The 15,374-nt window shown below is 40.3% G+C and overlaps 1 protein-coding gene across 2 annotated transcripts in view; it reads right to left on the reverse strand.

The window, feature by feature from the left end:
* The window catches only part of si:dkey-112m2.1 (transmembrane protein 132C), a 164,042-nt gene that overhangs the window by 14,947 nt on the left and 133,721 nt on the right, over nucleotides 1-15,374 (reverse strand). For both annotated transcript variants that reach the window (XM_054756660.1, XM_054756659.1), the window contains one exon: nucleotides 672-815. In XM_054756660.1, the coding sequence (XP_054612635.1) occupies nucleotides 672-815 (144 nt within the window). The remainder of the gene's footprint in view (nucleotides 1-671; nucleotides 816-15,374) is intronic.

Raw genomic sequence — 15,374 nt, forward strand, 5'->3', positions numbered from 1 at the left:
TTAAATGAATGCAACCACTCAGATAGCGTCCTGATCCACTTTACTTATCAGCTTGTTGTAGCGTTACCTCAATTTTTTTTAATCAAATATTGTTTTGTTTTCCCTCTCTCTCTCTCTCACATAGTATTCTTCAAAAAATCATTTTCATAAATAGCAAATTAAACATGCATTAACCTTATGCATGCATTTAGATTCTGCTTAAATTTAGCCATAAACGAAGGTCTCACTGAGAGATGAAAGTAGGACTGAAAGAGAAGGAGTGCCACTTAACTGCTCGCCAAACAAGTCCGGTACCAAGGTCAGTCAGTGTCACCGTATATGGCGCTGCACTTCAGTGGATAATTAAACCAGGCGAGAGATCTGCTACTTCTCTCTCGCATGAGCGTTTGTTACACGGAAGCTTCTTGTTTGCAAACATAGCAGCATAGAAGGGCTCTCAGTCAGCTCAGACCTCAGCCAAGGCCAGATGTCTTGTTGTACTATACAGAATGCCATAACTAGTGTTAAAAGTATTAGATTTTTTTCAGACTGTTATGGCAATTAAGAATATTAAAATGTTGCTTGCATGTAGCATGTTATGTCAATGTAACATGCGTAATGTTATCTCACATACAGCACTGAAAGAAGTACGGGCTATTTAACACACACACACACACACACACACCGCTCACCTTAATAACCTGCTCATCTGTTGACTTGCATTCCACCGACTCGGTCACATCAGATACCGTCCCGTCTGTTCCCACGGTGACGACCTTTACAGGCACAGCGACTGTACGTCCGGTGAGGACAGCCGTGTTTAGGATCTCTGTGTCCTACAAAAGAAAAATGAAGAAACTATTAACAATATTTTTGCTGTGCACACTGGTGCTCCTGTGTACTTTTTATACCGCGTTGAGCAGGCAGCCTGTTGATTTGCTGGAGCACTGCTGCCACCAAGCTGGAGGCTTGTTTAGCAGGCAATGCATGAAGACACTCATACTGAAAGTCCCTTCCTGGACAAATTCAGGACAGTGATTTGCGACTAGTCCAGGGTGTACCTCACACCTCGCCCCAGATCAGCTGGTATAGGCTCCCGCATCATTAGAAAACACTAACTGAACCACTAACCGACCGAATGTGTCTGACTTAAAATCAAGAGTTTATAAATCAACAGTATGTTCATGTTTTTTTTCCTACCCTTTTCACCTGCATAGCATAACTGTTGCGTTGTATCAGCCTAATCCTCCTCAGGAGACAGCATGGTCTCTTCCCAGCAATCAGCAGGAGCTCATTTCATATAACACAATAATACTTCATGTCAAACTGCCTTCATTCCAGCGATATCACAAGATACATTAGCGAGCACAAGGCATTAAAGACAAGCATGAATGAGATAATGAGATCAATTAAGACAATGGCGTTAATCCCCTGGCCCTTAGCGTGATGGCTTTAACAGAGCTTCGACTGGCTTTACCCGAGCTTCCTGCTCATGGCGGCTTAGTTTCACTAAAAGCTTTTGAGAGGAAAAAGAAAAAAAAAAATCAGGCAGCCCTTTTTTTTTTGTTTGGTCCGCCATTGAAAGCTTGAATGTGGAGAAGCTTACTTATCAAAGGGTTTTTCAGCAAGAACACAATACCGACCTACCTAATACCTACTTTTTGTGATATATTGATTATTTATTCGTAGGTTTGGCAACCCTATGCAAACTCCACACAGAGACACCCCAACAGAGATTTTAACCTTAACTATCCAGTTAGTAGCTAGCTACCCAGCAGGTTAACAACTATCATTTTAACATAAAAACATTCTTTAAACACTCATCTAATTTTCATGACTAATGACGAGCGCATAATAAGCCAAGTTGCGTTATAATTAACCATAAAACACAAACTCATGAAGACACTACCATTAGCATTTTATCCCACTGTCTGGGCTCACAGCTCCACTTGGCTACCGTCTGTCGACTCACTAAACTACGTTTTAGGGCTGCCTTCAACTAAGAATTTCACAGTCGGATCAGTTTCGTTAGATTTTGCCCATAGTCGATTAATCGTCAAACCGAAACACTCGTTTTGCACGTTTCCATGCAATCAGATTACTGAAATAATTAGTTTTCTCCGTTTCTCACACTGCAGTGTGACGTCCCTGTTCATTTGCACTGCATGACGCTTAAACTCCTTTCAAATTTGGCTTTTGCGGTTGACCTGTTACATCACATACCACAAATAAATAATCACCTATTACCAGCAAATTTAGACTTGTTTTTTTTTAAAGATGCTTGCAAATTCCCAAGTTCCCTGATGTTTTGGGCTTGTTTTCAAAACGCTTGTCGCTTGTTTCTCTCACAAGACCTGGCAACCATGTCTTGGCTGCAAATGGGCATGAGGAGGAATTCTGCGAGCGACATAATGCGGTCAAATATGTCTCCGGTGAAGTGATTATGCAAAACAATTACCTGTCAGACAACAACTGTTGCCCTCGATTCAGTTTACGACGAGCATCTTGACCTGGATGGCTACCGATTTGCACAGAAACAATACAGGTCACTGCAGTGTGGATACATTTTTGCATCACAAAGTACGACGGTTCTGCTTCCTCCATTCATACGTACTGTACTTTATGTCCTTAAAAGCCACTAACGGTAGACTGTTGTCTGTTTTTCCTCCACATTCATGAGCTACCCTGCATCATCATAGCTAACGTTACATCCACCGAACATATTAGCTTGAAAAGCTACAAGCAACCACCACTGAACATGGACACGGAATAGCTCAAACAGCCACTAGGAATGTGCACACAGTAAATATTTAGCAATTTTTACACAATCATGACCCACTTGGCCACAATTAATTCCGGGACACATTCAGCCGCTGAGACCGGTGCGTGCGCAGAACGCCGGCTCGAGAGGGAATTACTTTCCAATCGTATAATCTAGGCATGCTAATCTGACTTTTAAAAAGCCAAACACAATCCATTTAAGGTGTTTACATGCTTGTTTAAAAGGTAGTTTTACGCCAATTCATGCATTATGTATACATACAGTATATAAATAAATTTGTTGGATTAATATCCACAGTTGCTCGTGATGTGCGGATTGATACTGAAATATCAATACCTCCAATACCAGCTCTTCATGCTCCATAATCAATACTCAAATCAAATTATTGATACTTTTGATACTTCAGTCATTGGACATAATGTTTGTTTTAAACGGTGAAAGAATGACTGATCGTAAATGTAGCCATGTGTGAATTGTAAATAACGTTTTCATTCTTTTAATAGTTCTTAATAATGAATCATTTATTTGAAAGGTTTTATTATTTTCCTTTTTATTTTTTTTTTATAACATTTTTACATGTTTTATATGAGTTTGTCCTCTGTTTTTTCTGTTGCTGTATGTTAGCTTGGCTATATTGTAAATCCCCCTGCTATCTCAATATACGTCAGGGTTTAAAATATATAAATAATTAATGACTAAATTATTGATTCATTGAAATTAATAATATATTTAAATGAATACATGAATTAAATGTCTTGTATTCTTTATGCTATGATATGTATTACACTACTTTTTAAAGTTTACCATTACCACATTAGGTGAATTTGCACACATTGGATCAGTATCGCCAATACCAGCCTGAATTTGACTCAGTATGGGATCGGAAATAAACTCAGTGGTATCGCACATCACTAACGGTCCGATATAAACAGAAGTTGGTGTAACAACCATACACGTTTTAAATGATACCATGAGTTTATACGATTCGACTGACAGGTTGCTAGTCGAATCCGACTCCTCCAAATCAAAGAGTCAATTATTCTATGCCAGTTATTCTAAGACACCTTTACTACTTTTAATTTTGCTCTAACTCCAGTTGTCTAACAATTGGGGCATTGCGTTTTCGAAGTACAACTTATGTACTTCATACTACATCAGAGAGAAAACAAACAAAAGATCAGCCGTGTTCCTGAATAAAAGTTTAAGATTCCTTCTTCTTTCAACTTGAATCGAAAAGAAATTAAAACGATTCCCCCCGACTAAATTAGACTCTGCACTTGATAAAGACAACTTTCACAATGTGAGACCTTCACATCAACTCTGCGCTATTTTCCCCAGTGAATAATGAACCCATTTTCTCATAATTGCATTGTAAGACAGGGTGTGACTATTAAATACCTATGAGAAACTGTGCTACGTATGTTGTGTTTTATCTCTTTGTAGAGGCTCTTTTCACTCAATAAGCCATTACCAGTGGAGGACACAATGAAAAGGGGGCCTGCAACGAGCACTCAATAGAGGAGATACAGCCAGACAAAATATTTTAGATTCAACCCTGATGCAATTCACATAATAGCAAACACATCATCTTGAAATTCAGTGAGAGAACACAGTGGAGTGTCAGAAAAAGCACGGTGCCTTTTTCCCACTAAATCACCCTGCCTCTCACTGGCCATGCAGCCTCCTGTGGTTCTGATGTGTGGGCCTGCATGGCTTATTTGCAGTCTCATTGTACCAAAGAGAAGACAAACACACTGTGTTGCCAAATTGGTGCATTATTAACCAACAAACATGCAAATGTTCCTCATAATGCCAACCCCGCAGCCAAATATGAACCACAGGATCCCCTGAGCCAAGACGACAAGAGGCATGTCTTCCTCATCAGAGCTGTAACTGGCTACATTGGTGGAGCAACAACCTCCAGTGGCGCTACTCAAGATAAAAAGCCACTGTGAAAGGATCAACATGTGAATTCAATAAACGGTACACCAGTGCTGATATTTAAAGCACGAGTGTGCAGATGAACGGGGCGTCATATGACATGAGTCGGTCGCTACAAACACCGATTTCATGAATTATAACATCTCAACTATGCAATAATCCGTCATTTATCACGGTTAATTGGCTACAGACCCCACCGTGATAAGTGACTTTCCGCAAAGTACGATTTCTTCTTTATGAATAGAATATTTTCATAATTAGAGCATAAAAAACACTTTGTTTTACATTATTAGAGCCCTCTAGACATAAAATAACAACCACATAGTCACCTTATAGGTTGTATGTAGAAGGGGAGCAGAATGGGTGGAGGACAGGAAGAGACTTGGGGGGGTTCAGAGTTGAGTTTTAGCTTGGCATGGGTTATGGCTGCAACAGTAGCCCTTGTTACGATTATGATGATTATTATTTTGTTATTATTAGTGTGCTTGTTGTCAGATAATTTAAACCTGCAATAAAAGCTCATACTACCAGTAAAATATGGTGGTGGTAGTGTGACGGTCTTGGCCTGTTTTGCTGCTTCAGGACCTGGAAGACTTGCTGTGATAAATGGAACCATGAATTCTGCTGTCTACCAAAAAATCCTGAAGGGGAATGCCCGGCCATCAGTTAGCGACCTCAAGCTGAAACCAACCTGGGTTCTGCAGCAGGACAATGATCCAAAACACACCAGCGAGTCCACCTCTGAATGGCTGAAGAAAAACAAAATGAAGACTTCGGAGTGGCCTAGTCAAAGTCGTGACCTGGATCCTATTGAGATGCTGTGGCATGAGCTATCGCAAGCACTTGATTGCAGTTGTTGCTGCTAAGGATGGCCCAACCAGTTGTTATGTTTAAGGGCCAATCACTTTTTCCACTCAGGGACATGTAGGTTTGGATTTTTTTTCGCCCTTAATAATAAAAAGGTTCATTTAAAAACTGCATTTTGTGTTCAGTTGTGTTGTCATTGACTAATATTTAAATTTGTTTGACGATCTGAAACATTTAAATGTGGCAAACATGCAGAAAAATAAGAAATCAGGAAGTGTGCAAACACTTTTTCACACCACTGTACATTGTTGAGCTACATCCATGTCTATAGGGCAACATGATTAGGCTCACTATAAATCATTATATACATTAATACACACACAGCACTTTACTGCTTAAGCACTCATTAATGTTGACAATTATTAGATTTAGGACATTTTGCTGAATACTCATCCTACGTGTCAATGGCCACCTTGACCTACATTTTCAATGCCACGTCAATAGTTAGTGCAACATAATGTTAAAAAAAGATGATGGTTAGGACTGAAAACATGCAATTTTGTCAAGGTCATGAATCTGTCTGAGCATTACCATGTGGTTCAAAGTCTGTTAAATCACCCGCTGATCAGTATTCAACTTTGCATTTTGTGCCGCTCCGAGTGCTTGACCCAAACAACAGCACAAGACCGCTTTGTGCTCACTGTCACACTCAAATCAAATTTTGTTAGTTTCCAGCTAAGGTTATGTTGGCCGGCAGCTTATTGTGTACTGTACTGCACTGCAGAAGGTCTTACCTATTCAATCCATATCAATTATCAAAGAAAAAGTCTATTTCCTCCTGCACCGACACAGCCACCCCTCCCCTGCTGCCAGGATCAAACAGCGACAACCGGCAGCCTCCCGTCTGAGAGAAATGAAAGCGAGGGCAAGACTATGAATCAAACCCAGGAGATTATTTTTGATGCTTTGTCAGAGTTTGTAATGCCACAGCAGGGAAGATACTTTGCAGAGTTCTTTTTGTATGGAATATGGTGTCCTCACAGCAAATGTTGACATAGGCCTTTGTGTGTAGTGTTTGCATGTTTTCCCGATACTTGCCTTTGTTTTCTGCAGCTACCTCCCAGTGTCCAAAAGCATGTATTGTAATTTAAACCGCACCCACCAAATTTAAAGAGAAAAAAAGATTTGTACAAATATACTATAGGCCGCACTGGTCTATAAGCCGCAGATGTCCACGTTGTAATGTGGGATATTTAATACAAAGAAATATTTTTTTTACATTTTTAATTAAATAAATGCGTTTTTTGCAAACAGTGCGGCTAATATGGCTAGTTAAACAGTAGCCTGCCAGAAAAGTCATTCATGGCAGACCTCGCCCTCCTCCTGCAAACTAAAACCACTAAAGTCGTCCTCTTCAAGTGTTGGAAACGAACAGCCCCACGATTCCCTCAGCACACACGCCGCCGGTCTCTCTCCTTCTTTTGTTGTTGCTACCAGCGCCGCCCTGCCCCGGGGCAATTCAGCCCCAGAGCCCATGCTGTCCTCCCCAACATGCAGCAGTCCAGCCCTCTGAAACCCGCCGGCGACAGTGGACCTCCCGACATCGCAAAAGCCGCCTTCGACCTGAAAGCTGCATCACATGCACTTCTCTGCGCATTCTCCATGATGAGTAGTGATGTGCGTATCGATACTGAAATATCGATACCTCTGATACCAGATATTTAGCATCTAAAATCTATTCTCAAATCAAAATATCGATACTTTAATGGAATGTATATCATTAACAGGAACACACTGGAAAGCAACTCAATTATGAGAGCTTGTCTAAATGATATGAAGTTGTTTAACTGTTTCACTGCCAAAGAAAGTAACGATGACTGCCAAAGACACCTGTTGACGTCTTTTGCTTTTTTTTCACGGGAGCTACAGATCAAAGTCTTATTCATCTTGTGTGTGAATTTCTGGCTTGTAGGCAATGTATTTCTGTCCCAACAGGGGGCAACAGTTCTCTTTTCCTCCAACCGGCAGCGACAGATTGTCGATGAAGAAGACGGGTGGTGGATTGTGAGAGGAAAATGGCGAAACACATGCAGAAATGGAGCGGAGACAAAAAATACAGGCAGCTAACACTGTCACACAGCTTGTCTGGCAGTGGATCTGCCTTTAGTAGTGACGCGATCGCAAAAGATAGAGGTGACATGGGTGATGTAGGTGACGTAGACACAAATGCAGTTGACAATGGCAGCCGGAGCAACAAGCTAGTGGTTAGCGTTTGCACCAGAGCCTGACACCGGAAGCAGATCAGAGTCGGGTGACTCAGAACCCGGCCCTGATTCTTCTGACGAGCGGCTACCGTCTGGATCGGTCAGCAGCAGGGATTCGTCCCCACATCCAGCAGACCCCACCAAAACTCTGCTTGACAAAGCTTGGTTTCTCTGTTTTTTGGCCAAAATCAGGTGTTTTTGCTGAAACTACCCCATGTTCTACCGCCAATACCTAAAGACCCAAAAAGGCTAGAAACAAACGTTTTTTCTGATGAAAGAAGAGAGTCAAAAGTTTCTTTAGTTTATGTTTATGTAATCCTAAAACTTAATATTCTGTGGGTCTTGAAAGTTCAGCAAAAATGGTCAAAAACTCTGGCAGTATGGAGCTCTCTGCTCCGAACATGGCTGGCAGTCAATGAGTTAAAACAAATGAATAATGATTTGAATGATTTTTTAATTGATTTTTTAATGATTTGAAATAAACTACTTTTTAAAATCTACCAGGCACGTCAGGTGGATTTTCACAAAGGATCGTCTCGGTATCGCCGATACCAGCCTGAATTTCACTCAGTATCGAATCGGAAAAGAAATCTGTGGTATTGCACATCACTAATGATGATGGCGTGCACACAAAGCGCAAAATGACCACAAATTAGCCGCATTACCGTGAAAGGCGTGACACGAAAGTAGCGGCTTATACACTGGAAATTACAGTACGTTAGATTCCAGTCCAAGAGTCTGAACAGGACAAGCAGTATAGACACTAAATGGATGGTTAGATACATCTACATCATGACCTTCAGTAGGCGGCCCACCAAAGCCCATCATTTGGCCTGCCAAACATCACCCAGATAATGAAACCATTCAATTTCAGAGACGTGTTCATAAATGCAGCACTCTTTGTAAGTGGCTGGACAGCTCAGTGGGTGACGATGCTGGTTCTTGGAACAGGGGTACAAATCCCAGTCAGGGAGAATGCTAATATACTGCATATTATTGTTGTTAAAAGACAGTCATGGAAACAATGATTAGACCACCCTTGTTTCTTCAGTTTATTGATCCATTTTAATGTCTGGTACAACTGAAGGTATTTCTTGTGTTTGTTTGGACAAATATAATGATGATAACAAATATAGTTCATAAGAGTTTCATTTAAGAGCTGATATCTACCAACTTCCATGCTTTTCTTGATAATAACCAAAATCACTTAAGTTCTTACATGAACCGCTATAGCATCGTACTGCCAAAAAATGTAACTCTTATGAGCTTTTTTTGTTGTCATAGCGATATTTGTCCAAACAAAGATATGTGGAACTGTGAAAGAATGATTCATGAGATGTATTCCATTGTAACCTTCATCTTCAAATAAACTAAACCAAACCAAACCAAACCAAAGGTACCTTTAGTTGTATCAGGCTTTAAACTGAACAAGAAAGTGAAGAAACAAGGGTGGTCTAATCATTTTTTCCACGACTCTATAATTGAGTATCCGTGGTTTACAGCTTTCAAATCTTCATTTGTTATAAGACCCAATTTGTGAGGGCTCTAAACAGATGAACAAAATTCTGTTTTTGGACTACCGGTAGTAGGGATGGATGACGTAAGTTGCATTAACAGCAACCGGAATGTTTCATTAATTACCTGGTTTCAGAGCACTTTAAATATAAAAAGGCAAGTAATTAAAATCTCCTTGCATTGCTCTCTTTGATTATATGATGTTGATTCTTTTTATGATGCACGTCCGAAGCTGTGTTTCGACTAAGAACGATACTACTGCGCTGGCAAAGCAGCGTCAGTTTGCAGTTTTAGTCACAAAAGACAGTTTGGGGATCAGAAGGGCCACTTTGGAGTATAAGAAACACTGCCATTGATTACTAGAATGAAATCAGAGCCTAAAGTGATTTATTCTCTGCTCATTAATTAGGTATTGATTCATGACACAACCTGTTGGCCTAGTTATTGTATTCTGGGAGCTCTGGATGCATTTAGAAAGATTAAATACGGAGAGATTTTTAATGCTGTTGATTGCAAGGAGGAGGTCATGTTTTCGTGACTCTCTGTTCCTGGCGACAGTTTTTAATATACCCTTCCGAGCCTTGTGTGGTAATACTGGAATAAAGGTCTTGATTTTTTTTTTTTTTTTGTAGAAAGTAACACGCAAATGTTCTCCCACCCCCAGCCAGTATTTACTGGAACTATAACTAGATCCTGAATGAATGACTTCTTCTTCTGCTGTATCTAGGATAACATAATGAGCATATTTCAGGTGCTGGTATGATTTCACAGGTGGCAAATGTCTTGAAAGTGGTATGCACTCTCACCTTTTCTCTTGATGCATTATTGATGTTTAACATAAGCGAGAGAACTGCGGAGGTTAGCTAGGGCGAATAAGTTGCTCCTCATAAAACCTGACCACATTCAGAAAGCTGCACAGTGCAATACCGTCATTGTTTAATAAATCACTGTAACAAGACAGGAAAGAAAAGCGCTGAGGATCGCCAACCAGCAAAAAAGTAAACAACTGCAAATTATAGAATGGACAGGATTAACTTCAAATTACATCCTGACAGACAGTGCAGTACAGTACACAGAGGACGCCTCTGTGGACTTGACAGAACAATTGGATCAGGGAAGTGAATGTTGTGTGTGTGTTGTCTCTCTGCAACGCCAAAAATATGGTCAAGATTTGAAACATGCTATATTGGAGTAAATGATGGCAGTAGTATTAGTAATTGCTCAGAGGCTGCTTGGCTACAACATCTGTGTCAGTGTTCCGGAAGTATCATATTCTTCACTTTTCTTGGCTTTGCTACCCACACGATAGCTAGACCGAGGGTTGGAAAAGGGTGCTACACTTCAGGAAGTTTCTGGAAACTCTTCATAAGATAGCTGAGGAATTTTAGAAAAACTCAGTAATTAGGAGAGGTTAGACACTTTGGAATGAATGATAGTTAACGGGAATTACCTGGCATTTCATACATAACATAATACTGAACATTTTGTTTTGATACAAGCAGACAGGCAAAAATATAAAAAAAAACTAACAAAAAAAGACAAGAAAAATGAAAAAAGAGCACCTCTTTTTCGAGAATAATGTAGAAATGTTACAATAATATAATATTAATATAAAAAAATGGTAACATCACGACACATAATGTTGTGATACTATGAGAAAAAAATGTAATTTTCAAAATTTCCACAACAATTCTTGCAATATGAGCAACGAAACAAAAAAAGTTTCAATTTTGGGTAAACTAGGTTGGGAAAAAATTGTGATATTACGAGAACAAAGTCAAAATATTATGGGAATAAAACCACAATGTTATCAAAAAAAATTACAAAATGACAGTTGAAGTATTTGTAGTTCAATTGAAAAACAACAATAGACAAAATGGAAAATGAGCAGTGGGGAAAAAGTAATGATACGCTTTGTCATCCATAGCACAAAGATGAGACGCAGGGTGTTTTTTTTTTTTTTTTTTCTTAAATATATATAACCTATTAGCACATCTGCATGGGTTGGTTTACAAAATATATGTCAAATATCAAAGGGGCCCCCGTACCTTTATTTTTTCCCGTATGCGGCCCTCGCTGGGAAAAGTTTGGACACCCCTGGTCCAGGGCGTACCGATTACTCGATTAACAGAAACAACAAGCTTCAGATTCATTGACTATGAAAATAATCAAACTGTCAAATGAATACATAGTATTCTGAAAGCGAGTCAAAAGTAAAAAAAAGTAGAAAAAAAAATTACAGTTCCGATTCATTTGGATTTCCTTATTAATATGCAGATGAGAATATCTTATAACATGGTGAATTAAACACTTTCTGAATTTTTATCTCCCCCAGGGAGCAGACTTTTATTGGCTTCGGATCCGAGTTAAATATGTTGGTCTACTGGAAAAGTCAGCTTTCAATCGAGGGCGGCGTAACGTCAGAGGGTTCAAGTGGCTGCAGCTACTTTAAAGAGCAAATAAATGCTTATTTACTCTAAAGCTCTCAATGTATTTGATGTTTGACATTCTGGCGCGCACAAGCTTGGTCGGCTGATTGAAACAATCTAATGACGCTGAGCTAATATATTAGCAGCCGCATCTTCATTCCCGTAACCCAACAGGCTCGAAAGTGAACCGTGAGAGAAAGCTGAAGCTCAAAACTGTCCTCGTTTGCTCTCTTTGTCTTTATCTCTCCTTCTTAGACGTGCGGGATTATCAAGAGCAGAGACGAGAAACAAGCTTAGTGTGCTTGACGCTGCCTCCGACCGTGAAAAGTGAGAATTAAGATTTCCAAAAGGGAAAAGGCAAAAGACAGAAAGGTAAACTAAAAGCCCCGTGTAAGCATGAGAGGATTTAATTAAGCCATAAGTTGCACTGCAGTCACACGTAGGTCGCTGAATGCTGACTTGAGGGCACTTAACATGCAAGCGGATATCCTCTCTGCTCAGCCATTTAATGCTTTGACATGTCTTTTCCCAACAGAGGTTGTAACGGAGTGAAGGTGTGACTGATGGCAGACTGCCAGAATATCATTGTCTAATGCGCGAATTACTGATTTAGAAAGCATTTCCGTTGGACTTATCTGGTTCTCTAGCCTGCACAGGACACAGTCGCCTGTTAATTATGCTGTCATCATTGCTTCAGTCAATCATGGTTATGGCATCAATCTCGTGCAGGCAGCATTTGATCAAACCCTAATTATTATTCTAGATAAAGGCTCTCAATCAAGACCAGAAAAAAAAGCTTCCTTCTAATGGCTCTGATTACATTATGGAAGAGCCAGAACAAAGTGATTGAGTTTGAAATGGAGTGAGTTTCAGAAGCAATGAATAAAATCCTAATGGTGGCATTTGGGATGTACAGTAAAGAGCTATGGGCGGCACACTGGATGTCTCTCCTAATGAGAGAAGAGAGCGGCACAGCACAGCGAGAGCAAGATCAAAAATTTATGGAAGGATGCCATAAAAGTGGCTTACTCTCTCTTGGCATGCTCTCTGCATGTTGCGCCTTTTGAATTGGTTCATGAAACGTGTTTTCTTTCTCTCCCACCGTCCACCTCATTGGTGCCGTGTCCCTCTCTGTTGTCTGGTTAAGATCCTCCGAGATCTGAAACAGCGATTTGTCATTAGGTAGGTAAACGGAATTTAAAGTGCAGACTTTGGCCAAGGTTATACTGATCCATCTCAGTCCGGTAGGTTCAGCTCTGATTGGATTCTGCCCTACTTGGCCGCAATGCAGCGTTTCCACTGCTTAATATTGCGCCTTGTTTTGTACTCCAAAACAGAATTGAGTCAAAATGAGAGAAGACACGTTAACAAACAACAACCGTGGAGAACAAGGGTCTCTTGCATTTACATGCGTTTTATACAAAAATAGACTCAGGTCAGAGAGAAAACGGACTGCTGCAGCAAAGTGGAGACTGTGGAGCACAGTAATCCCTTGTTTATCGCCATCAGTTTGGTCCAGACCCGACTGTGCTAAGTGAATTTTCCCCACAGTATGATTCCTTATTTATAAATCAAATATTTGCATCGTTAGAGCATAGAAAACCTGTTTATGACCTTCTAAATATGGTTGTTAACATTATTAGAGCCCTCTAGACATGAAATAACACCCCTGTAGTCACCTTTACGCTCGCATTACCCAATATAGTAGACATAATAAGAGAAAATAAGCCATTTAAGCCGTGAATAAGGCTCATGCTTGTTGCTGTAAATGTGTTCCGGTGCTAGGGGAGCAGAGTAGTGGGCGGACAGACGGTGACGTTGGGGGTTCAGAGTTCAGTTTTAACTTGGTGTGGTCGCAACAGTAGCCTGTTTTGTAGGGGTTATTGTGCCAGTTGTGAGATCATTCATCCATCTATCCATTTTCTATACCACTTCTCCTCATTAGGGTCACAGGGGTATGCTGGAGCCTATCCCAGCTGACTTCGGGCGACAGGCGGGGTACACCCTCGACTGGTCGCCAGCCAATCACAGGGCACGTACAGACAAACAACCATTCACACTCACATTCATACCTATGGGCAATTTACAGTCTCCAATTAAGCTGTGAGATCATTCAAACCTGCAATAAAAACCTGTTGTTCTGGTAATCAAGTCCACGGAACAACATGATTTATTAATTATTTTTGAAAAACCGTGATAAAGTGAAGCAGAGCTAAGGCACTAATGTTAGCATATGTGTGCTTATTTTTGCCATTTCCAGCCTTGTATCCTCAAATATTAATGAGCGACCATATTTGGAGTAGGAATAGTACTTGATCATGGAAACGGGTCAGTATTATTTGGGTAATCCCGACCTGCAATTTAACTAACAGTATTCAAAACAATACCCCTCGCCTTGGAGCTTGGCGGAGGTAACAAACCTGATTTTGAGATGGATGAGAGCTTGGTAGTTCCACCACACCGTGCAAGTGTGTCTTTCTGCATGGACAACTTCATTCAAAAGTTAGTTTTGGGTATCAAGGAAAAAAACAGAGTATTATTATTTAAAACATAATTAATAAGGAATGACAAAAAGTCTCCATCTGACAAGTCATGCAGAGTTATTAGGTTCTTAAATGTCGAGTTTCTAAACACAGTATTCATTCTTTTCTTGAAGTCTTACTGTATAAAATTCAATTTCATGATGAAAGCACTTCTAATTTTTTTCCGTCCGGTTTGAAGATGACGTTCAATTTAATATTCTGAAATATTAAATATTCCTTTTGGCCCTAGTGGTGTAGTGGTACACACTGATGACTTGCGTGCAGACAGGCGTGGGTTTGAGTCCCAGCCACCCAGTCGTATCAAATGTCCAGTGGCGGCCCCAAGCCCGGATACATAGGAAGGTTGCGTCAGAAAGGGCATAAAACCTAAACCAAATCAAACACCAATCAACATTTAAAAGTTCAAACCTTTGAAGCCAAAAACAAGTTTAAACAGAATGTTTAAATACTTGACTAAAACTGGACTGTGTTATACTGAGTCATTTCTCATTTTTGTTACCTTAACTGACTAAACGAAAGGGGCAGGATATGAGAACCAGCCATCAGCTCTCTACACCAATGCAAACAACAGCCACGATAACAAGCGTGTTGTTAAATCCTTTGCCCTCTGTCAGCGTCAGTCTTTACACTCCTTCTCTACGCCGTCTCAGGACACGCACTCTTTTTACCCTCAACCCTTTAAAACCTTTAACATACAGTAGTAACTGGTTAATGTCAGTTGGAGAGATTTATAGCAACTGCCTTGATTGCGACAGCAACCTTTAAAGACTTGAGTCCTGACTTTGGCAATCAGGTGTGTGCTAAAATGAAGCCAGAAGCAGTCACAAAGTGATGAGAATTTTATTGAACAAGGTGTCTGGCCTTCTGGAGCGAGAGAGGTCCTGCTGAGTGCCCGTGACGCTTGATGTCTACACACAAGTGTAGCTAAGGGGATGATTGATGTCAGTCGTGGACACCAAGTTTCATCAAACTTTTTTCCGAACTTGATATTCACCGGCTCATCACAGCAATGCAACACATATAACACCGCAACATATAGAAGGAGCTTTCTCTTGAGTGACATTAGCCACTATATGGAAACCGTATCGGGACATACCTTTTAATCACTTCATTA

The sequence above is a fragment of the Dunckerocampus dactyliophorus genome, chromosome 17 (assembly GCF_027744805.1).
Source record: "Dunckerocampus dactyliophorus isolate RoL2022-P2 chromosome 17, RoL_Ddac_1.1, whole genome shotgun sequence".
NCBI lineage: Eukaryota > Metazoa > Chordata > Actinopteri > Syngnathiformes > Syngnathidae > Dunckerocampus > Dunckerocampus dactyliophorus.